General features: G+C 36.5%; 1 protein-coding gene across 1 annotated transcript in view; it reads right to left on the reverse strand.

Moving 5' to 3' along the window:
• GRID1 (glutamate ionotropic receptor delta type subunit 1) overlaps window positions 1-25702 on the reverse strand; it is a gene marked incomplete at its 5' end in the record, with an annotated part of 538355 nt that overhangs the window by 52001 nt on the left and 460652 nt on the right. Inside the window, 2 exons of the mRNA XM_082765290.1 lie at window positions 124-321; window positions 1835-1936. Coding sequence (XP_082621416.1) covers window positions 124-321; window positions 1835-1936 — 300 coding nt within the window. The remainder of the gene's footprint in view (window positions 1-123; window positions 322-1834; window positions 1937-25702) is intronic.

The raw sequence follows: 25702 nt of genomic DNA on the forward strand, positions 1-25702 counted from the left end.
ATGGAGGAAGGGAAGAATTTTCCCTTCCTAAGGGAAGAACGTCCTTAACTTAGCTTAAATATCCTACTCTGAAGAATCTTTATTAGTTGTTTGTTTTTCAAATGCAGCTTCTTCTCTGTGTACCTTGTTAATAAGTTCTCCAATCATGCCATTCCAGGAACTGTTTTGGAGCTGATGTCCATATTTGCCATCAGGAGCTTGATATATCTCATATTTGAAACCCAGATTCTTGGCAAGTGCATCCAGGACATCAATGGAGAATCCTTTATAACGTTTTGGTTGCCCAAGTATGTTCTCTGCCACCATCACAAAAGGTTCTTCCTGAGAACAAAACAATATCTTAGCTGATACTTGAAACAAGGTGTTTTTGTTTTTACGCAAAATGGATGTTTCCTGAGTCAATTCTGGACAACTCAGCACAGATTTCAAGACCCTCATAACCCTCTCTGCAAAAAGCCCAGGTCAGGTGGAACACTCCAAGGCATCCCCACCAGGCACCGGTGTTTCAGCAGCTGAGTTACATCCATGGTCCTGGGTTTTACACAGTTCATGAGAAGAAGCAGAGACTCCACAGAACAATTCAGCCCCCTCTGTCAGTTTCCTGGTGTTCGCAGGACGAATACTCTCTGGAATACCCGCCTCTTCTTGCTGAATATAAAGAGGGCAATGACACCTACCTTAGTGTCATAACTATCTGTCTAGAATATAGATAATAAGTTAAGCAGATGAGCCTTAGATAGGAGCACTACTGCTTTCCAGCTCAGAGCATATCAGATTTAGAAAGCCATCTTTTACTGACAATGATTAATCTTTCAAAACAACTGCTAAAAACATTGCATTTTTTGAATTTTTGAAATTTTGAAAATTCCAGCAATAACTTTAATGGGTATTAGTTTCTAGAGTATTTTATAGTAAAGCATATATTGAGATAAATGAATACAGCATTTTTTGTATGTTTTCAGTCAGACATAGGCATCGTTCCATGCTGGGTGTGTCAGCTGCACAGCCTCTGCAGTTGTGTGCATGTGTACTGTGGTGCTGACATCCTTCTGGAAGGAATTTGCTCACCTCTCTCATAAACTATACCATAATCTCATGTGAGACCTGATCCTGATAGAGGAAAGAAATCTGTTTGAGTCTCTGTTGAGACTGCTTTAATCATCTTGTGCATTACTTCCTATTTGTACCATGATTCAGAAAAGGAACAATAAAAAACACAGACATCACATTCTTCAATCTGGGAACTACAGTACCTTAGGCAGGAATGCATTCAAACCTTAATTTGCCCTTAATTTAGCACTTAGCTAACAGGAGCTCTGCTACCACTCAGAATAGTAACAAACTGCAGTCCCAAAAACACATAGTCTGTATCTTTCTAAAAGATGTAGTTTATATCAACAGGAAGTTACGAACGCAATGGAAGAAACACTTAATTACATTTTACAGCCTGCAGTGTACAAGAGCCAAGATTAGATTATCATAATTGGCCCATCTGATCTTAAAATCCATTAAATACTAGAAACTGCATGTCTGAGTTAGAGTACTGTATCTGAAATGTAGTCCTGTGCACGCAGACTTTGTGCTGGTTCTATGCCCAGTATGAATTACAATGCAGAAAAAAAAAGCACAAGCAAGCAATGTTCTACATCTCTGACATTGCACAGATATACATAAAATAATATAAGGCCATCATCTATCTTCCTTGCTTATGTAACTGATCATCCAAAAATACAGAATTGAAAATGATAGGGAAAAATTCTGAAGGAAGCACCCAAAATAGTCAGATCCTTTCTATTTTGAGCATTTTGTTTCCTGAACTCAAATAGCATCATACCAAGACAGTCACCACTTTGAGTGTCAATCCTTGTAAGTCACTGCCCAGACGTCGTTCTTGCAGGCTACCGTTCAGTCCTTTCTCAGAGTCCCACGTGGCCAACTAGAACAGAAAGTACAGTAAGTCTGAAGGACTGGTAGGCAGAAACCCTTCAATACTTTCATGAACATTTTGCAGCAGATTGACTGAATCCAGAGTTGATATAGAGAGGATAAGAGAAGTGGTTTTTGTTGTTGTTGTTGGTTTGTTTGTTTGTTTTTAAACACACAATCAGAATTAGTGAGATTCAGAGCACAGATAAACTAGTCTTTTGTGTGAATGCATTTTCATCAATGCCTGTAATATAACTGATCTGTTATTTGTATTATTTGCCTTCTTACTTCACCCAAATCACTATACGACCTTTCTTTCTAATAAATTTATATTGCTTGACAGTCCTTGGGATTATCTGTAGCCTTACCATCCCATATTTTCCTCTCTGATCAAATTCCCTCTTACTTTTCAAGTCATTCTCTACTGCCTATCAAAGACCAACCATTTTTCCTGCTGCACAATGCTCTTGCTTGCTGGTGGTTCTCTATCTGCCTCCTCTTCTATCTTGGACTTCCTTCAGATCCTATATTAAGTCCTATTTTCTCTCTTCTTGCCCTAGTTCTACCTCATCAGTAAAATAATGACAGCCTCTCAGCTTCCCAGGCTTCCATGATCAAATATCTCATAAACTCTAAGAGCACTATAGGCATCTGCTAGATGCTAGATACATATTTTCATGAAAATTCCACAGAACATTACATCTAAATATTTTATTTTTTAATTAAATTTAGCGCTTCAAAATCAATTTTATTGCTTTTTCTGAAAAGAGGTTCAATACAAAAGTCAATCTTAAGTGACCTTTGGATTATTCAAACTGAATATGTTCTGCAGCAGCAGCAGTCAGACACTCCTTTTATTTTCAAACAGAACTCATGGTGTCATTTGGTTTGAAGAGTCATAAATAGTATTGAGGAGAAACTTTTTTTGTTTGTTTGTTGGTTTTTAGCTTTACCCTTAAACACCAATACTACGCTCACATATATGGAGGCAGTGTTGTTAGTTGAAGGCATGCCCTGCAGAAATTAAACTCAGTCCAAGATATGTGAAATGTGGCTTCCTCCTGCCAGAAGCTAAGCTTCATGTAGCAAGTCAAAATCTTCTTGGAAATAACTTATTTTACTGAAAATGCCTATGGCTAGATGTCCTACATGATTTATCTCTATGACTTTAGTTGTATCCTAAAGCCTCAAAAGTCAAACCAACAAATATATTGCATGAGGGAGATCTGTATAGTTTTATTTGTATTTTGTTGCAGAAGAAAAACAGGGAACTAAAAAGAACAGGACATTTAGTGACTACTCAGCCATCATATCCATCACACAGGTACAACTGATGAAAATTATTCTATAATCACTAAATCTTCAACCTGAGAGATAGGTAAGAAAATAATTAAGCTATACCTCCTTTAACCCAACTGACCTGAAGGCTGAAAAAGGAGAATGATTGAGTAATAGTATTAAGCTTTCTAATGACACTCCTGAAAGCTGAAGTATCTCAGATTGAAAACTCTCCACCTGTAATGTCAGTATGGAGTGACAAACTACGTTTTTTCCATAAAAGCGTCTATAGCAATATGGGTAGATACCTATAGCTATGATATCTTAAATTCAAATTCAGATGCTCACTCTGAAATATGTCCAGATGTTAGCTTTTGCTATTGCTAAGCAAAATTAACCAATTTGTCAGCTGACATAAGTCAGTACGGTTCAACAGATTTCAAAGATGGGTATTAATACGTAGGGTATATATATTCTGTTGAATCTGTAAATAATGTTGCTCTGACTAAGCTATCTTCAGCTGTCCTATGCAGTAAATTTATGGTAAAGGAACAGGGAAGTTTTCTGCCAGAATGGCTTACACAATATACAGATGATAATCACTATTTATTCGAAAATAAGTAATGAAACACTCGTTTGTTTCTCTACCACTGATGGGCTGACATTTCAATTTGTTCTCTTGCTCCTTTTCCCTTCAAAAACCCTACCTGATTTCACCTCAAGAGGTCAAACTTTTTGAATACCCTCTATTTTGCATTCTGTATTATTATTTCAGGAATTCCTAAAATAGCTGGAAACATGCCAGTGCAAAACCAAAGCCTATTCCTTTTGTTCAAAAGGAGAGACAAAGATTTCCCTTTTATGCAGTAGAGCTAAGAGCAAGGAGGAGAAGCATATTTCACATCTGCACAGAACTCCATGGCATTCTGTATGGAGAGACAAATTTTCCAGTCTCTAAAAGGCAAATGCAGATAAAGTTCATAAATGGAACATGAGAAAAACATTTTCCAGAAGGGATTTTTCCTTTAAATCTCTGTGCTTCAGAACATTTCACTTGTTCAGAAGTGTGCCAATTTTGGCTTCAACTTCTTGCAGACAGAATTTTGTTTATAGGACTGATACATTTACAGATACGTACACCAATTTGTGACAGTTGACCTGTCAAGATCAGTGCCCGAGAAACTAATTTCCAGCACTGTTAAACACAATGAGTACTGCTGTTATTTGATAAGACTGTTAGAGTTTCATTCTTTGTAGAGATATGTACCATGTTGCTACCAGAACTCTCAAGTCAAAGGTTACAGAACAACCATCAGCTATTGGAGATCTAGGGCTTTTAGATCCGATCATGACAAACAACTACTTGCAGAATCAGCACTTATTGGATGAAAAAAAAATCAAAATTGCTAATCAAAAATCAGTGGTCTCTGGAAAATATATTTAGTAACAATGTGTTTGTTATTGTTTGGTTTCCTTGTTTTTGATTCCTGAGTTTCTGGGTTATGGGAATTAAGGTTTTGAAAACAGCTACTTTAATAAAGCTGTTCAGATTAAACCTACCTAGCTTCTCTTTCTTAAACAGCCATATTGCTGGCTATTATCCTACAGTTCCAGACATACATCAGAAGCTCAATGACCCACTAAAGACAAACCAGAGGAAACAAATGCAAAATTCAGACAAAAAGGTAACTTCTTGCAAAATTGTGACTCAATAAACATTTCTGATCTTTATCAATATTTACTGCATATTCAATCAGAACTGCAAGAAAAAGCTTGGAGAGAGAAATTCAAAATTTTAATATGGTTTTCAACCCCCATGAACAAACACACATACTCAATACACTATTAAAACAATTACACAACTAGACAGCCTGGGAATGTCAAACGAAATGGGAATGAAATGAAGTGAGAATGTATGTTATCCACAGTATGCCTCATGAACATGCTGGGATTTTTTCCTGTAAAGCACTGATACCCATCATGACCTCCAAAGAAAATCTGACAACAATGTAACTCTGGGATTCCCGTGTTTCCATCAATAAATTAGAAGACATACTCTAACAAAGGAGTTTCATGACTTTGTCTGTTATGCAGCCCATGGCTGCCCAAGGCTTACTTGAACTTAGTTCCTCAGGGATATCGTACTGAAATGTCGTGGTAACCGGCCAATATCAGAAACAGCTCCACAGAAGTGTGAAGACCCTCATCAGCATAATGAGGCAGACGATCCACTTGCTCAAATAAATCAAGGCTGCATGCACTTAACATAGATTTGCAAGATTTACAGCCTCCTTTGAACTTGATCAATGAGATAGAGAGCCTGTGTGCCTCCTCATTTAGGAGCTGAAACTGATTATTAACTCAGTTGTTTGTTACACAGCTGTTTGTCTGCAACGTCTGTATTTTCCTGCTGCTGTACTACACAATAATTACATACTCCTTGAATAAGGAACTTGAAATTAGTTTTCCTAACTCTGCTGTGAATGCTCAAACCACCGGACTATGGCAAATGTCTGTCTTGGGCCCAAACAAATGGAGATGAAAATTATCCCAAACTACTAGTAAATAACTGGCATTAGCATAAAAAGTGAGTATGCAGTGTTTTTCTCACAACAGTGAATAAGACCATTTACATTATGTAAGTTTTTGGTGCAGTAGTTACTGTCAACATAGTGCATGCCACTGCTATCTAACTCTATTTTAAGTATGAAAACACCCTAAATATTATCCCTAATTTTCATTGAAAATGTGATTCCCTTAAGAAATATAAACCCATCATTTTTTAGCAGATGCATAGTAGCATTTTGAAGGGCTACAATTAAGACAGAACATGCTATTCTACCTTACCAAAAATGGAAAACTTCTGTCTGGTAACAAATTTGGAGCCAAGGTTACACTATCCAAACCAATTAAATTTGGGAACCCCTGCCTTGAAACCTGTAGACTTCTAACAAAGAGGAAATAGGAGAGAGAGGCAGTCAGTTCTCATGTCCTGACATAGTGACACCTGTATCAACCCACTTACTGAAACATTTAATGTTATAAAAGCAGGCTTTAAACAAACACAGTCATTAAAATAATATTAATAATAATAATAAAAAAATAAAAAATAATTAAAAAAAAGAATGAAAAGAAACAAGATAAATAAAGTTTACAAGAGGAAAATGTAAAATAAGGTAGTGGTCCATTAAGTAAATGGAGCAAACTGGACACTCCTGTGTTGTAATTCTAAGCAATAAAAAGGAATCAATTTAAGTAGTAAGTAAAGCAAGTATTTACATCGACTCCCAGGATTGTTTTTAAATGCAATGTATCAGTAATCTAGAGATTTGTTGTTCAATATCATTCACAGCATGGTATTAATAGGATTCACACATTGGACTTTGAGTCCTTCTTAAGGAACCAACAGGACTCCCTGAAACATCTATTCCTTTTTTTATTACTGGAATTGTTTTGTGGGTACCAAAAGCTTTTCATGTAAAATATGGGATCATAATTAAAAAAGAAAAAAAATCCTTTTGAACTGTGCATTCATATAATCTGTAATTACATAAAATAGGATTAACAAGATATAAAGGTATCAATTTTCATATGTGTATGCAAATCTGATACAATTATTTTCTGTAACTGCTACAAAATTATTAGAAATATTATAACTTCTCTACTCTGAAGCACAAGCATTTTTAGCGATAGATAAGAACCTGGACAAGATCTTCAACCAAAGTGATTCAAGGTAGTACTCTGTGTTCCAGCATAAACCTACCTTGTTTGCGGTGGAACAACTGCAAGCCATCTAGGTCTGATGTTTATTCTAATCTATTCTGATATTCTGCATTTTGTTTGTTTTAAAGACATAGCCTGCTTCCAAACATTGACAGGGACAGAAACTTAGTCTTTCAGATGAAAATTTTATCACATCCTGTATAATACTCAAAACACTCATTTTGTCATTACGGGGCCACACATGGATTGCAGCTGCATGGTAAAAGTCCAGAGCAGGGCAGGGAAATGATGGAAAGCTGCTTTCTCCCATTCCCAATACTTCAGAAAACTGCACCATCCATCTTATGAGACAGTAAGCCCTTTAAAGGCAAAGTCTAGCCAATATAAAGTATGAAAAAATGCTGGATTTGGAAAAGGCTGACTCCTCTGGGGCTACCATCTCACTACTGTTCATTCAACAGGACCCTATGTGAGACAGTGAAGCACACCGATGTAACTTGCTGCTTTAATGGGCTTTTAAGAATGTCATGTCTTTAGGGAGAAGTATACAGCTTATTCTAGTTTCACTGTTTTGTAAATATTTGGTGCTATATAAATTTTAAGAAAACATCTATAGAGAATAATAGGAAGATAAACATTAGGCAGCAAGATGTTACGATGAACAAGCCATTCTGGGCAAAATTGACTGTTTTTTTTTGTTGTTGTTGTTGTTGTTTGTTTGTTTTTAATAACAAAATTAATAGGTAACAGAAATGAAGGTGATATAACTGAATTTCAATTTTGTTTCATACAGGTTATTGTGAAAGCATATCTAGGACGATTTGAATTCATTTCCTGAATAAGGACAATATCACATAACTTATGAACTCCTTCTAAGCAACAACAAAGAATGATATATGAAGATGAAGAGAGAAGTTCTGAGGTAATTTAGGACAAGTCATTATTACTATCTTATTTACTTAATAGCTTTATTAATGATTTGGAACAGGAAATAGCAAATTACTAAAACCAAAATGTCTAAAATGCAAAGATATCTCAAAACTGGAAAGCACTGTAAATATGTCAGACTAGAACAGAGAAAAAAATAAATGGGAGTAGGGAGTAGTAAAAAAACAGACATGAAATAGTAATATGCATCTGGCATAACTAGAAATAAACATTAATGAAAAGGAAAGAAGTGAGAAGTATATACACATCAGTTGAAGAAAAAAATGGAAATTGATGTTAAAAAATTGTGCAGGGTGATAGTGCGCTGCAAATGGATCACAAGCTTGTAATACAGTACGGCTGCAGAAGTGACAGTGTGATTTTGGACTCCACACATATCATGGCACAGGCTGCACCGAAAGCAGTCACAACACAGCTGAGAAGAGCATACAGTCTTAGTAACATGCTCAACATCTGCCTGAACGAGATTTAGGCAAGCTGGAAGAAAATCAGAGGGAGAACAGGACAATACCACTGGGGTAGAGGAGTCAGCACAAGAACAGCAAAAGAAGCAACTGTGATTATCTAATCTAATGATGACTAAGAAATTGGAAAATTTGACACAACACTGCATATAAGACAACAGAACTGCTGCTGAGTTCAAATAATCTACAGAGACCCTTTCACATGAAATCCAAACCATTTACTGGAAATATTCTTTCATACTCAATGCATACTGTGAATAGAAAGAGAAATATAAATATATATATAAATATATATATACACATATATACAGACAAGTTCTGCCCTTTTAAGAAAACATTTTTTCATGGGAAGGGTATGAGTAAGTGCATGCATGAAAGAAATCAAAGAACAGCCTGACAGCTTGATGGCTGCTGAATTCACCAGAGGTATCACAACTGAACCCATGTTTCACAGAATTCTGAGCCTCTCAGATCCAACCCATTATTGATTAGGATACTTAAATGTGGAACAACTTGATTTGAGTCCCATATTGCAAAGTTTAGTCTTGCATATCAGTTTACCAGATCTCAAATGACTGGACTGTTCATCATCTTAAAGGCTAATATGGACATATAAGTATTGACAAAGGTATTGGTTTAGTCTATTTGAGGAGTGGCATAATTCCTAAGCATTTGAAAGTCTCAACTTTCATCTCCAGTAAAAATCCATTCACCATGGCTGAAATGAAATCATTCCTACAACTCAGAGAGGGAGCAAATATCAAAAAGTGCACAGGAGCAATTTAAGGTTCCATCCAACAATCACTCAGAGATGTGCTTTAGCTTAGCTAATGTACATAATACCATCGAAGCCTGAGAGTTACACTTACATAAAGTTAATTGAGCATAGACCTAGAATAGAAAATAAAGAAACTTCAAGAACACTGAAGGAGGGATTTGAGTAGGAAAGAGCAATTGACCTGAACTGACATATGTAAGGAAAACGACATACACCACTGCTCTTCTGAGAAGCACTGTGAGATAAATGGCAAATGTCTAGGATTAAGACGCCACATGAAGACTGCCCTTGCAGCAGCATAATGCCCTTCAAACCATGTAAGGGAACAGGTTCACGTTTAAGAGGGAAGAGTAGCATTAACTGAATCACTGTCACATGGACTGTCCCCATGGCAATCTTATTCAAGATTTAAGAGAAGAAACCTCCAGTTGTGCAAACAAAAAGTACTTCAGCAAGAAGCTGCATAATGACAAGTTGAAAATTTGTTGAAGTTGGAATGAAAATTTCAAAGAAATTCAAAGGGCTTAAACCCAATGAAAAGTGAAAAGATTACATTAAAAACAGAAACTTTTTTATTTACATGCAGGAACAAATATAGTATTAAACCACTATTACCCAGAGATTAGTCAAGAGTCTTTAATACAGAGTCCATGTCATTTACAATAATTGATGCATAACAGATATGGAAAACCTAAAGAGAAAGACCGCAACACCTAACCCAGAACTGCGAGGGTAGTTCAGGAGGACAGGAAACTACAAATTTAGTCTTTGGTAGAGGTATTTCAGCATTAATACTCTACATTCTCTAGAAGCCTATGTGAAAGTATTGATTCAGCTCTTACTCTAGAAATTCAGCTATCCACTGCAATCAACAATTTTGACTTTACCTAGCATAACTCAAAAGCACCTTGCTCAACTATTTTTTATGGTTCTTCATTGCAGAGAATATAAAATATTTTGAAGTGAGAAGAAGTGGATCTCTTAATGTTTTTATTAGCCAAAGCTCAGTTCAATTAAATGCAATGGCCATATTATTAAAAGCCAACTATTTTACATATAACAGCTCTATGACATAAATGAAGATTAGACACATTATGCATTATACCAATAATATCAAAAAAGCCAAGATATTCTGGTTCATGCATTTATGTATATAGTAGCTATTTGCAGTACCGTGACTGAGGAGTTTTATGCAGAATTGAAATAACAGTTTTCTGTAATTCTACAGCTTTTATCAACCCAGCATAAGACTTCTCATAATCCTTGGGAATGGGTCAGATTCACATTCTTTATATTTTATATTGCCTATACATCATATTTAATGGTACGGTGAAAGACAAATTATTATCTTTTTGTAAAAGTAAGATCTTTCCCCATTAATAGGGAGAGTGAGACATTTTTGTGCCAGGAAGTCAGTGAAAGAGCAACATTACCAATTCAGGATTGCTCCTCTTTCCATAGCCGTGTACTCCTGTGCCAAGCCTGAACAAAAATGTATGGGATAGAAGATCTGCATGAAGTGGAGAAAAATGAGCTGACAGAACATGACAAGATAAATGTAATCTGTTAGTATTCATTATATAAACGTACAAATAGGCCATCTTCATCTCTGGTAGAGTAAATTGCTTCAATTAATACTAGTCTTTGAAAGAGCAGTGACAGCAACATGCTGATTGTAAACAGAAAAAAATAGTGGAGGGACACTGTATCAACACAGGTACTGGAAAAGATGTAGTAATATATGAAGCGATCATAAGAGTGATGAAAACAATATGAAAAAGAATATTATCCTCAGATAGCGTCTCTGTAAAGTGCTGACAAGTATTGCTCTGTCCCCAGATTTTTGCATTTCATTTCCTGAACACAAAATCAAAATGCAGGGAAAGTGGTACTGAAAATAAATTGGAACTTTTTTCTTGTAGGATCTTGCAGGCTTTTCTTTTGTAAAGAAGGCAGATAACTTCCACCTCTGTCCACCTGCACTCTTCCCACTCCTCGAGGCTTTGAGATATAACACCATAACACAGCAATATTGTTGAATCAGATAGAAGCATTGCTATAGTGCAAGATATATGTGTAGCATCACAATTCTAAGGGTTGAATAAACGAATTGTGAGTGCCTGAGATACTGCTGAATCAGGCACTTCCCATGGGCACTGTAAATTACCAGTTGATATGAACAACCATGCCTCTAAGCATAAAATTAAAACTGGTAAGTAATCATAAAAGTTAGACTAATCCAAGTAAAAAGTCCACAACCAATGCCGTAAGTGACAGGCTGAAAAACTACAGCAGGAGCTTCTTGCTACTGGTTAGTTATTTGGAAGACAAACAACCACATCTTGTCTTCCTTCTCAGTTTTAAAAACAAACAAAAAAATGCTGCCCAGTGAGAGCTTGTGGGTGCTGGAACCCACAGATATGCCAAACACTGTCATTAAATGTTAAATACAGAAAGAAAAGGCAGGGTGTTGAAGAGTAGAGTTGCAGACAAAACTGAACCACTTCCATCTGCTATTGCTAATTACATGTGGGTAAAAAGGAAACAAATTCACTTCACACAGACAGCAGATTCTTTTCAAAGTTTCCAAATGCTTTTTGGTGGGAGATTACTAGCTTCTGAGAGCAGAACCACCCTTGTTATATATGCAATAGTGAGCTCAGCAGACTGTTTCATAAACAAAAAGATCATTGAAAAGTTGAATCTAACAACAAATAATAAAAAAAATCCTGTTGATTTTATACATGTTCTTCTGCTGCTCTCTGCAGCATAATATCCAGCTGTAGCAATGTGTTGAAAATTTTACTGGGGAGTGAGAACAAGAGATTACGGAGTAGCTGGAAAACTGTCAGAGCCTGGTATCTTTTCCAGTCTTTCTACATATATGTGATTAATTGACACACTACTACTGGCTACACCAAAACATCTGCTGGGTTTTTGTTGTTGTTTGTTTTGGGGGGCAAGTTCACTCTTGGAGTTTTTGAATATTACCTGAGCTGAGTGCTTTTGAATTTCACTACACATTCAAGAAGTCCTATGTATCTGCAGTTCTGCAGTTCGAACAACTGAACCTTTCACAGTGTGCCCCTTTCTTTTGTGATATGACTAAGAGACCATGGTGTGATTCCACCAGCTGCAGACCTTCTGAAGTTTGGCCATCATGAATTCACTTTCAGATTCTGGTTGATGGTACTGAGTCACCTAAGAATGAAAGCAAAGTTCAGCGCTTTCTTTGATATCACCTGTCAAGCTAGCTCGTCAATTCTGTATCAAAAAGTGCTCTTCTCTCAAACTCTATGTGCTTTTGAAAAGCTCCACAACTTCAAGAATATTTTTGTAGAAAAATATTTCAAAATATTTTTTTTACTAAAATTTCCAGAGTTTGAGATTTGTTGTCTTTTTATGTTTTCCATTAAATGTTCTTTTTTTTTTTTAATTTTGTTTCATTTTTCTATATTTGTTATCAACTAATTACTTAATGATATTTTGCAACAGCTTTGAAATAATAAGGACAGCATTCAAGAGGAAAGTGTTTCTTATTCACTTTTTAATTAAAGGTTGTGGATTCATAAATTTAATCTATAAAATAAATTTAAAACCTTGCCACACAGAGGTCAAAATAGTAGATGGATTTTCTTTCTTTTTTTGTGTGTTTGTTTGCTTTGCAAATTAAAATTTTACAAAGCAATATTTTATATGAACTGTTGACCAAGAGAAACTAGTCTTCTCTTGTGACTTAGGTGAGCACCATAAATGCCAAAGTTTACCTGGCAAAGAGTTTAAGTGAATTTTGACCAGATCTTGTTATAGGAACTGGAATGTAGACGATTATTTAGGGAACACTGACAATTCCTGTATTTAATTGAAAAGTTCATTTTTTACTGAACTTGATATTGATCTTTTCAACATGACTCTTTTCCCTTGTTCCTCATAGAACATGGCACAGAACGGCTTCAACAATTCATAGACATATTTGTCCTAAAACAACAAAGAAAATAACTGAGTAAAATGACATAGCTTGATGTTTGTTGACATAATTATCTCTCCAAGAAACAGAAGAAATGGAGATAGAATTAAGTAAAATATGAATTTCCCGCCGATAATGATGGTAAATGGTATTCATTAACAACAAGCTATATCGAGAAAGCTTTCAAATATATCTATTTATTCCACTGGCTTCATTACATATATACTGCAAGTTTTGTAAGGCAAATAAAATCAGCTTATTCATGAAGCCTTTTAGCAGACCATATACAAACACAATATCCACAAATATTATAATTCATATAAACTACACACCAATTACTACGTACTTAAGAATTACTACAAAATAGTTGATCTTCTATTATTCTCCATAAAGAAATCATGGTAAACATGGGAAATACTTTTCCATTTTACTTTTTACGAACCTTTTGCACTTTAAATCAACACTGGGAAGCATCTTTAGCTTTTAGAACATACTGGAAGTCCAGAACTTCTGAGCAATTTTATACAATGACAGACAGCACACATAAGGTATATAAGAAAGATTATAGTAATATATATCTTTGCCCAGCTGCACACAGTAACATGTACCAGCAAAACTCCATCTCTAGAAAGGATGTGGTGAATTCAACAAAATAATCAAAGGTAAGAAAGGAAAGCATGTAAGAAGGACAGATTATACTATCTGTAATACTAAAAGACTTGCCTTTCAGATTACCTATCACAGCTTTACGAACACCTATATCCAATAAGTTTTATAAGGAGCGCCCTACATTATTGTGCTTGGAAGGACTTGGTGATTTTGTAAGTTTATGCATGTATTCCAAAGCTCATTTAATATTACACCTGATGCTTTGACTTACGACCTCATTTAATATAACACCTGATGCTTTGAGTTATGATGTTCCCAAAGTGCCAAGAAAAGCTCTTCAACAGGTGAAAAATGATCAAAACAAGAAATGATTTGCGCTTTGGCCTAACTTCTCAGTGGGAGCAGACCAATTCTGCAGCCCCGTGGTGGAGCACAAATGAGTAGCGACAGCCCCAGCTCTGACTGCCCAGCTGGGCTCTGGCCTGGCCTTGCAGTCACAATGCCCAGCCCTGACCTTGCAGGACAAGGCAGCAGGGCTCTGGGAGCTCCCCACAGGTTGTATCTCATTTGAAAACTACCAGCTGACCGTGTAGGAAGGCTTTTTCCTACAGTGTAAATGGCTCCTTGTCACTATGAGGCAAGCATTTTTTCAGCAACAAACAGCAGAGTATTGTACACAGCACTGGGGCTACAATGGGCAATGCCCTCTATGAAATATGGATGCAGAAATATGTCAAAGAACTGCTTCAAACAGATCTGAGGGGGAAAAAACTACATGCATTACATTTGTTAAATCCCTTCCTTACTGAGTTAACCTGATATTCTTTTCGTTGCCATGGTGATTGTTATCCAGCCATTTATACATTTAAGGAAAAAATCAGTATTCCCTCTCATGAAATTCTAAGTGTGAGAAATCTTTCCTTAATGCAATATAAAGACTATTACCTCAATAGACCTATCAGGCATTCATTTTCCTAAGGTCTTCTGAGTCCATTTAAACTTCTCTCTTCCACACATTCTGTGGCAATGAATTCCAAAATATAAGCATACACTCTGTGAAAATGTACTTTCATTTATTAGTTGTAAGCTGGCTGCCTGTTCATTTTAATAAGTATCCTCTAGGTTTCTATTATGAGAAAAAATGAATAATTGTTCCCATTTCGTCTTTTCATCTCTTTGTTTCATAAACACCTAGCCACAGTCCCATTTTTTTGTCTGTTTCCTGAGCTAAAGAGTTACAGTTTCTATAGTCTGCTCATATAGAGGTAATCCACTATCTCTGATCACTCTTCTTCCTCCCTTTACATCTCTCCTAGTTCTTCCAAATACATGTTAGTTGGGGATGTGAGTAGAAGACACACACACACACAAACCCCTAACCAAACAATAGTGGCCAAGGTCAGCCCATAAAAAACTGGAAAACAGGTTTTAGAAATCCAACTTTCTGATATAGCAAATCTTTACTTTAAAATAAACTGAGAAGAGTTGACTCAAAAATCTGCTTTTTCTTCAAACAGCATTTCAGCATTAAAATGCAGACACAGCTGAACAAGGCAAGTGGAAAGCAAATGTCACTTGCCAATATAAATTGAATATGTTTAGATAAGGTATACTTAGGAATTGGAAAATAAATGCTTACCCACTGTAAGCACAGTAAGATGCAGAATTACTTAATGCTTCTTGGAAAAAGAAACTTTAGTTCAGTAGAAAAAAAAAGTGATGAATTCTTCCATTATATTAGCTGGGACTCTTCCTAAAACCCTTCCCTTGCATAAGCAAAAGGTGGCATACATGAAGTAGAAAGCTGCAAGCTAACAGTCTCCTTCCTTTCACTAGGCTCAGAGTAAAATAAATTGTTTGTTGGTGTTTGGCTGCCGGCATCTCTTCATAAAACTATGGGGATTTGCAGCAGTTGCTGAACTTCCAGCATTTCTGTAGACTGTTTTTCTGTCTGCATACAGCTCATCCAACATCTACAAATGTTCCAGCCAACATGGATTTTTTTGTAATTCACAGAGTTGCCTTGCAGAATTTCTGAAAGCTACAGGCTTTGCTCACAAATCAAATAAATCAAAGAAAACAAAATTAACAGCATGTGAATAATTATGTTGTTGTTGTTGTCCACATCTCCATGGTACGATATTCCCAGCTGCTTTGGAACTAGTATCTCCTGATAGCTGAGTAAAAACTTGCCTGTTACTGAGCTAGAAGGGCCTGCATTAAACAGATGAGAAACTAACTCCCTGACAGGTTCCAAACTGTAGCAACTATCAGCGGGAGATGAATGAATGTTTTGTGACAAATACCAACATCACATCCACCCAAATGATGCTAATACAAACCTGCTAAATAGTGCTCCTGTAGCCACAGTTAGTCGACAACCTGTGCTCAGATGGACATACAAAATGGACAGTCAGGGATGGAGAAGAAACTCCGACAGCCGAGGTCCTTCCAGAACTGACAGCTTGGATCATGAAAGCTACGTCTGTTCGCTGCCCAGAGGCAGAAGGAGGGCTCCCACGCTGCTGGCTGTCAGTCTGGTACTAGCACAGGCATTCTCACTCTTGGAGTGCAAGAAGGGAAAAAGATTTTAGCGTTTTCCTCCGAAATCATAGTGAAAAACCTGGCTGCCCATCTAAACTGAGTATGCAGGTCATGGGCCCTTCATCTCAAAAGTGACAAGATGCTATTCTTCAGGTGCTCCTCCAAAAGGCAAATCCTGATTAGAGACAGCTCCTCCAGCGGAGGACTTTGTCTTCACCCTGCACAGTGACATAATCATCCAAGATCATAACTGAATGACCTAAAATGCTCTCCTTCAAAAATATATCCCTCCCTATGTTCACCTAGGGTTGTCATGTATAATGACTTCTGTCCGTCTCCCCTTTAGGGAACAGGCAACTGGCATTATGGCACTATGTATACACAATACATGTAGGCATATGTATATATACATAACTGCCTGTGCAGTTTACACTCGTAAGAATGTGGCTAAGTTCAAATTGCTTTCCAGCACCAAACGTCATAGTTACTGTGGATGGAGAGCTACCATTAAATAAATAAAAAAGTAAATAAATAAAAAAGTAAATAAATAAAAAATCTGCATATTCTTAATTAGAGTTCAGAGATTATTTTAACCTAGTTAACTCTTTCTCCCTTGGAAAAATTCACTCTGTTTTTACTTATGCCAAATTCTTCAGGGCTTGAAGTTGTGTTATGTCATCTAGGGGAAATAATATTGGACCTCTCAACAAACAGGAATTTGCTGTTAGTATGAATAAATCTGATGTAAATGACTTCCACCAGGACTTCAGTCTGCATTAGACTGGGAACATTACAGAAGCTGCATGTATACACAGAAATTCTCAAAAAGAACTTGGCTTATTTGTATAATGGACTGCATATGAATATGTCACAAACTTTTGTTTAAAGAGATTCACAAAACTAAAAGACCAGCTGTCATATACGACAATGCCAGTCACCAGCACATCATTCCTATCCTCACAAGCAGCCCACCACATCAACACAGATCTCTTCACAGACCTGAAAATTGCTGGCCTTACAATTCATGCCAGATTTCACATTCAGTATTCTTCAATAAAACAAACTGATACTCTTCCCATCTATGACAGGTATGGCTTAGGATCTGAAAACATATCAATGATGATGCAACTTACTGCAGAAAGCCAGCTATTAACATGCTTCACGTGAATATATCACACTGTGAAGCAAAATAAACAAATAACACAGAGTTTCTGATATTTTTTAAATACCCTTTTTCTACACTTTCCATGAAAATACCATACTTCTGCAAAGATGACCTGGAAAACAAAATGTTCTACACTGGAGGAAAACAGAGAAGACAGCTGTTCCTTGTTTGTTGTTTCAACAGTTCCACTAGTCCTACTGAACAACTATTTTCAACTGTGGCATTTTGGGACAGTGAAGAAAGGGAGAGGGAAAATTGCAATGTATGTGCTGGCACCATCCCCTGCATACACTAGAATTTACACAATGTAACTCAGGGTGTTAGTAGCCTCAGTGCTAGCTATGTACAAAGACTAACCAGACTTAAATTTTGACCAGATTTTCCATGTAACAACGTGGATGCATACACAAAAAAAAAATACAAAATAAATAAGGTAAAAGAAGGAAAAAAAAAAAAAAAAAAAAAAAAAAAGAAGGCGTATTAGGTCAGACTAGCTTTCCTAGTCTTCACAGATACCTATTTTTAACTTTTCCCATTGAGATGTAAAGCCAAATTGGACCCTGCTACGAGTGCAAACCTGGTAACCTCAGCACAACCGCATTCATTTCACTAGTGCCGACCTATGATCCTAAACGTCTTTATTGCTTTATAGTAAATACCCTGTGTTGCAATACAAATCAAAGGTGTGTATACCTCTCACTGCCACCGTTCCTATTTCATTACTCCTGACATCCATACTTTAGATCTTGTTAGCTTTCTCCCAAGATATTTGCCCTGGCATAACATAAGCACAAATGTGCCATAAACTTCAGCTCAGGCTCACTGCACTGTGTCATTCCAGCTATGGAACAATCTCTCATCTCATTCATTCATTACATCTCATTCTCATTGTTGTATTCATTTTGCCTATATACGTGTATGTCTCACACAAGTTTTGTTTTACCCAAGAAAAGGTTCTGGCCAAGCATCTTAATGTTAGCCTAAATTCAGACAGGCTCTGCTAAGGCTCTGATCCTGTTGGCTCCCTCAGTTCAGCGAGGGATGGAACTGTAAACAGGATCAACACTTGATTTTCTAATTAATAGTATTTCCATAATTAGTCCAAATCCACCATGGAGCTGGATGTAAAACTGAAGAGAGAATCCCCAAATGGTGAAGTAGGATCCTTAGTTTTGCATGGGTAAAAATACTGCAAGGGTGGATGATACTGAAAGCTATGTGCAGATGATAGTGCAGTGCCTGCAAATGAAGTACCTGAAAGAGGGACAGTAATTTTTCCATCCTTGTAAAAACTTGGGTACTCCTGGTTTTACCACCACAAAGCTAATCTGGTTGATATAAACACATTAATGCTACTGGAAGTCTTAAAGGTTTTTGGCAGAAGCTGTAAAATGGGGAAGGAAAAGTTCGTTTGTTCCATTATGCTGATGATATTGAAAAGCCAAGTATGCCAGCCAGAATCCATACCACACAACCCCAAACCTTTAATTAACAAAGCCTGATATTAAGTTGTACTCAATTACAACATGCGTAATTTGCCACTGCACTCCCAGAGCTAGTCCATATGCTTGTGAGGCACCTTTTCAAACTCTCTTTTGGGCATGCTATGACTATCACACAATGTGCTTGTATTATAATTAAATTTGGCATAATTACTTTACAGAGTGATCAGTGACAGTCTATTGTTCAGGAAGAATTAATCCTCTGAGCCTTCCAACATCATTTTAGTTCTTGGTTCTAAATGAAATTTCAAAGAATCTAATTTATAATAACCAAAATCCCAAATGCACACTTTAATACCACTTTCCTTTGTTATAGTCGCTCACTAGTAAAGTGCTCCTGAACTATAAAATTTCTGGCATAACAAGTTACCTGTGCTACATAGGACCACTTGGATGGGAACAGAAACCCATAGGACCACTTGAATGGGAACAGAAACCCAACAGGAATGCTTAACCAGATTCACTTTTGATGCCTTCTCCTTCTGCATCCCTCTACAAATATGGATGCTGCAGAAACCTCCTAGAAATGATTCTACTATGTATGTACTGTCCTTCCTTTAAGAATCCGTTTCTCTCTCAAGGAGCAACCCAAGAATTCCTCTCACATGAAATATCACACTAATTCAGGTACGTATGTCAATTCATTGTAATCAGCATTGAGCAAAACACGGAACTGCTATTCCAGCAGTTCCATGCATTTTGATTTCCCCCTGAAATGGGATGTGGAGCTGAGATTTTCCACAGAGGAAAATCTAGAAATCTAAGCTGGGTGGCATCAAAACACTTTGTTTAGACAGTTTCAATTCAAACAAAATGTCCTGACAGTGTAAACCTTGGAAAAACCCTTTGTAGATCTCATCCATTACAGTACTAAACCACATTTTCCTATTGTTTTCTATTCATTGCAATTCTAGTCCTCAATTTCCTTCTCCAGACCAGTAGCTAAACCATAGTATATAACCCACTGAATAAATTCTTACAATGTACTGCACTCCCTCAGAATCACCATATACAGGAAACGTGTGAGCAAACCCAACCCATGATGCAAGACAGAAGCTTTTAGAACAGTATAATAATGTATTGTTTTGGTTTGTGTTTTGTTTGTTTGTTTGTTTGTTCGTCTTTGTTGTTGTTGTTGTTGTTGTTGTTGTTGTTGTTGTTTTTTGATGGTGATGATGATGATCTTGTCAGTTAAACCCTTCAGGACAATTAAATGATAATAAATTTAACTTTAATATTTTTTATTGAAACACCAGAAAACCATTCCAATGAAAAACTGCCAACCAGCTAGCACTACAGCTGATTTTATATGGGTATGATTTTTTCAAATACTATGTGAAAAGCTTTAACTCAGTATCCATGATTAATTTGGTTCTCTGAGCCATCAAATCTCAGTCCTTTTCAACATCAGCAAGGATCATCTATGCAACTGAAAATGCTGGACACAGAGCTTCTGCAGGGGAGATGCCAAGGAAACTTCACTGTTAGGATGATCAGCGCTTAATGTATAATACTGAAATTGAATCAAAAGTCATGGCAGAACACTTTTTGGGTAGTCTGAGCTAATCTGCATAACACATGCTTGCCATCTATTAGGTAAAGCCTGAATTTGTTCAGAAAGCATATTTTTTCTTTTTTAATTGATCAAACTAATGTAGCAAAATAAAGATTTGGTGCCAAGCACTGGCTGTCATTCTGCTCATGTATCATGTATAAGGTTAGCTGGTTTATGAATTAGGTTGCAAACATTAACTTCAATGTTGCCAGCAAGTCTGATTAAAAGCTTTGAAGTCTCCAGATGCTGGAGTCATATAAGACCATCACATCTCTAATTTTAAAGAGGAAATCTCTAGCCTCTATGGCTAAAGAAAAAAGCCTGACAGTGCTGAAGTACTCACACCTGCACAGACTAAAACACCCTTATAATTTTGCTTAAAGCAAACAAGCAGATCAAAAATTATCTTCCTGTCCGTCTTTCTCTGGACAGAGCTTTTAAAGAGAAGTATTTGCTGGAGAACATAAGAAGTACGACATATTTTTTTGCTGTAAGAAAAAGAATGTTTTAAGTGCAAAACAAGGTTTTTGTGCAGAGTTCAGCTTACCTTTTTTTTCTAATCTGAGGTATATGATAATGTAGAGAACAAAAAGGTCTTTCTACCACTGCCCTTGTTTTTGAAACCCACAAAAACTGCAAACCCGGTGATTGCAGATTCCTCAGGTCATTTTTCAGCTACTTTTATTTTCACTTTAACCAATGATTTAAGGTTAGGAACCATACATACCCTGACATTCAGATCAATAAGACTGGAGCTGGTCACCCATCTATTATTACAGCATAAGTCTTCTACAAAATGCATTGAATGTAAAGTCTACAAAAAGGCAATTTGATAGCCTTACTATCTCTCACCTCACCATTTGATGAACAGGGAACCATTTGGAAAAGGTTTTTCCTATTTTATTTTGAGATGGAGGAAGACAGCTAGAGCTCCTTTCTGGCCTGCAGGATCACCTGTAGAAGATGCATGTCATAAAGACCCTCACTTTCTTTTCCAACTTGATTCTTATCTGTATCACATTAATGTCAAAGGGCAGGTTGCAAAGAAGAGAAAACCTCCTGTAGGAGGGAGTGCCTGAAAGTAGCTAACAGCCTCCTAAGAGCTAGAATAAATATCCCCTTATAAATTTGATAGAAAGAATTGGGGACAGAATGGAAAAAAAAACAAACAAACAAACAAAAGTAAGCATATGGAATGAACAAAGTGGCAGAGGAGGAAAGAGTGAATGAGGAAGAAACTGCATGTTGATAAGAACAAAAGCTTCTGAACAGAAGAACAAGCAGTTGTGAGAAGGGAGTACTGAGGTGGGATGTCAGCTGCAAAATCTGTGGGGTCTAACCTGAATTCTCACTGAACTTAAACAATAATACTATCTGGTTGTCCAAAACCTTTTTTTTTTTTTTTTTTTTTCAACTTTCCTCTCGATAAAGATCTGGTTACAACAATATATGCTTCAGAAAATGGTCTAATACACAAGGCTAACTGAGAGCTGAGAATGACAAGATAAGAAAACTTCAGGTGGTACAAAAGCTATCTAGTCTTCAGGTTAAATCTCAATTTCACACTATATACCTTCCTCTGGCAGGTCCCTGCCAATATTCCACGATAATTTGAAAGCCAGAGTCCTTGTATTCTAATAAATCACTATGTAAAATTTTAACTGTATTTTGATCTATAAACCAAGTCAATTGAGGCATTCTTCTGAGAAGTAAAGTCACAAAACTTGGGCCACTTCTCAGGTGAGGAGTAAAATTAAAAATTTGTACCTAGAAAGTAAGAAAAAACAATTTATTTGAAAAGGACACTAGCAATCCTAATACCACTTTACTAGAGAAACAACAATGGAAAATAACAATAACGGAAAAGAAAAGTGATAAGGTCTTCAGGAACTGCATATGATAGTACATAGGTGATGGACATAAAAGAGAATATGCATGGACACAGTTTAAATCTCAAAAAGCAGTGGGACACAGAGTTGAGAGGAGGAGAACAGAATGCTGAGACAAAACACAAAAGGGAAGGACAGAAGGTGGGAGGCAAAGAGGGAGAGAAAAGGAAGGGCACTAAGGGCTGAGGAGAAGGGATGCCACAGATCAGAAGAGATGGCAGCAAGCAGGGACATGCAGCTTTTCGTCTTGATTGCATTCACCAGAAACATCACTTAATGCTAATGCACCTGACAAACTGATAAGTGTGTTAGCCAAATAGCATACTTTAAAGAGATGAACATTTGTTTGTTTCTCCCAGAACACCCTCAGACATCCTGGCAAAATATTATTGGATGTATCTCTGATGAGCTGTCTAATAAAGACCCCTTCAAGTCTTCTTCCACCGTTCTGCAGATATTATAATCTAACCAGTCTCGAATTACTTTATAGAAATGCTGTATTTTAATATAATTACTTCCTATAGCATAGTAAGCAGAATTCTAAATGCTATGATACCAAACACTAACATCTGCAAGTATGCTTATAATTTATGTTTTGCAATCTCAGTTTATTATTGTAGAATAAATATATAAAAGAAATGGCAGATACATTAAAGTTGTGCTAGTTCTGCTAATTTTCTGTCTTTCATAATTTCTTGGAATTTGGAAGTCTTAGTTTCAAAAACATCTATCATATTAACTATAACATTAGTAGTGATGTTATAATTTAATCATGGTACAATAAACAAGTGCAGTAAATTCTTTCTTGTTCATACCCAAACAGCATTATCTTTTCATTTTGAGAGATGCCAATACATGATAAAGGGAGCTTGCAGGATAATTACAACGTTGTACAGTGACACAGTCATCACATTCAATCCAGATTTCTTTCATGGAATTTATGCATCTCCAGCCAACCTGCCCTTGGATGCAAGTATGAAGCTCCCACTGCAGTCAGAAAAGACTGTGTATATCAGCAATGGGCAAAGTTTCAGCCTCAGTTCAGAAAAGAATTTAAACATGCCAACAGTCACACTGAATTTTGGAATACACTCAGGTTAAAGGCCTTTGTATCAGGAACCTTTCCTTGAAATTTAACACATCATAACAAATAAATATGATTATTAGCTTCTCCCATGAGCTGTCCAGATAATTCCTCTAGTGCTTAGAGAAATCTGTCAGGAACAAACAGAACAAAACAAAACTCCAGCAGGAGCACACTCTGGTACTCCACTCCTTTCTAATCATGATTTGTAAAATATGAACATGAGAGGCCTAAAATAATGCCAGATCTGAATTCTCTAGTCTTCCAAGCCCCTGCAACCAATTTACCATAAGAGATGAGCCAGATCCCACCGCTCCGTGCTATTGTACCAGCTACATAGCTATGCAGATGCAGCTGCCCCTGAAGCTGCCCTCACCTCCAGCAGCACCTCCCATCCACTCAGGATTCACTTTATTGTATGCAAATGCTGAGATAAAGTGAAACGAAACAGACACATTTCAAAAACATCCCTTTCAAGATAGTCTGTAAAATCATCCATTATTCAACAAACCATTAATCATCTTTTACACCTGGACATGTGAGAGAAAGATTCTGATCCGGAAATCCATATTCAGGAACCCCAGAGGAACTAATTCAGCAGAGCCAGCCACTCATTTTAAGTAAAGGCTAGCAGACAAGTTTTCAGATTTGGCTGGGTTCTCATATGTTATAGAATTAAGTCCCTTTTGAGAAAAGGAACAGGACAGCAAACCAGTCTTTTTTGCACCAAAGTAATTCCAATTTATTCTTTATTTCAGATGAGAATAACCTATCCAGAAGACACATACTGCGTTCAGGTGCTCTGTTCTAACACATCAAAAGACAATTGTAGGATAACAGCAGCATTCCACCTTCTGACATCAATGGACCCTTCAAGACAGTGTGGATCCAGATATGAGAAATCCCTTGTTAAGAAACTATGACAAGTTTTTCAGAGGGAGAAAAATGTAAAGTAAGGCAATAAATTATGTTAGTAGAACACTGATATTGCCCTGCTCTTCCCCCATTTTTTTTTGGCATAATAGCAGAAGTAACATGTAATTTCATGAATATTATGAGTTAATACAGTAGTCCTGTTTAAAGTAAGAAAATTAGAAATTATATTCCAAGCAAGATACTTAACAGGCAAAATCTGGTCAAGATCTCTTGCCTTTTCTGCATTTATACCCCTATATGCCAACTGAGGTTCCAGCTGACTCTACTAGAAATGTCTTTGTAAGTGCAATTTGCTGTCTGCATTTCAGGAACATACACTGCAGAACACTTTGCCTTAAATTTTTTTTTTTTTTTTTTTAGTATATTTATGTTGTTTTCTATGCTACACTGTTGTGGACACACACATCATAAACTATCTATATCACTGAACCATCATAGAGAAATCTCTAATGGAGCAATATCTTGGAGATAAATTATCGTATTTACAGCTTTTTATTATTGCCAACTTTTTATTGGCTTCATTTGGTCCTTCTTAACTTATGATCGAAACAAGTGAATGGCAAATCAGTCTTTTCACATCTCCTAAAGTACAGGAGAAGCCTTAAACTGTTTTAATGTAATTAAGTGATCCACATGCCATTCTGTTTACATGAAAACTACACTTTGGAACTGTAGTGCAAATTAAAACTGTTCAACTTTACAGAACCAGAGTTTTTCCAACGATTTATAAATAAAAGTATGTAAATGTGAGAAGAATTTTTTTTATATATAAATATGGTTTTACGTACAATACTCACTTAGCTCTGTATATTGCTCAAGACATGCACTAGGGTCAGAAGCAAATAAGAACAGTTAGTGGTCTTCTTTCCCTTCCATTCTATACTGATAGCCTTTCTCTTCTCAGTTAATTAAAACATGTTGAATTCAGAAAGAGCTTCAAAACCATCTGACAGCATTATCGGCTATACCAGCAGAAATATGACAAGGTTAATCACCTGGTTTAAAAGGAATATAACTTCCCCTTGCAGGTGATTGCTGCTATCAGTTTCCTGTGGAAGGACAGTCAATAATGTCTCCTAATCTCTTATAGCAGACATGGGACAAACATTCTATTACAAACTAAATAAACAAGATTAACTTTAATTTTAAACCTGTCTATCAGAAAAATATTTCAGTAATTACAGCTGTGGCTGGCATCTTTTTTCTTTTTCTTTTTTTTTTTTTGTTAACCATTGCTTCACTAAACTACCATAATGGTTAAAAATAATAGCTTAATTTTGATATAAAACTACAATTATTTGCCACTTATCCATTCTTGTCTAACTTTTAGTATT

Source organism: Aythya marila, assembly GCF_965140915.1.
Source record: "Aythya marila genome assembly, chromosome: 7".
NCBI classification, from domain to species: domain Eukaryota; kingdom Metazoa; phylum Chordata; class Aves; order Anseriformes; family Anatidae; genus Aythya; species Aythya marila.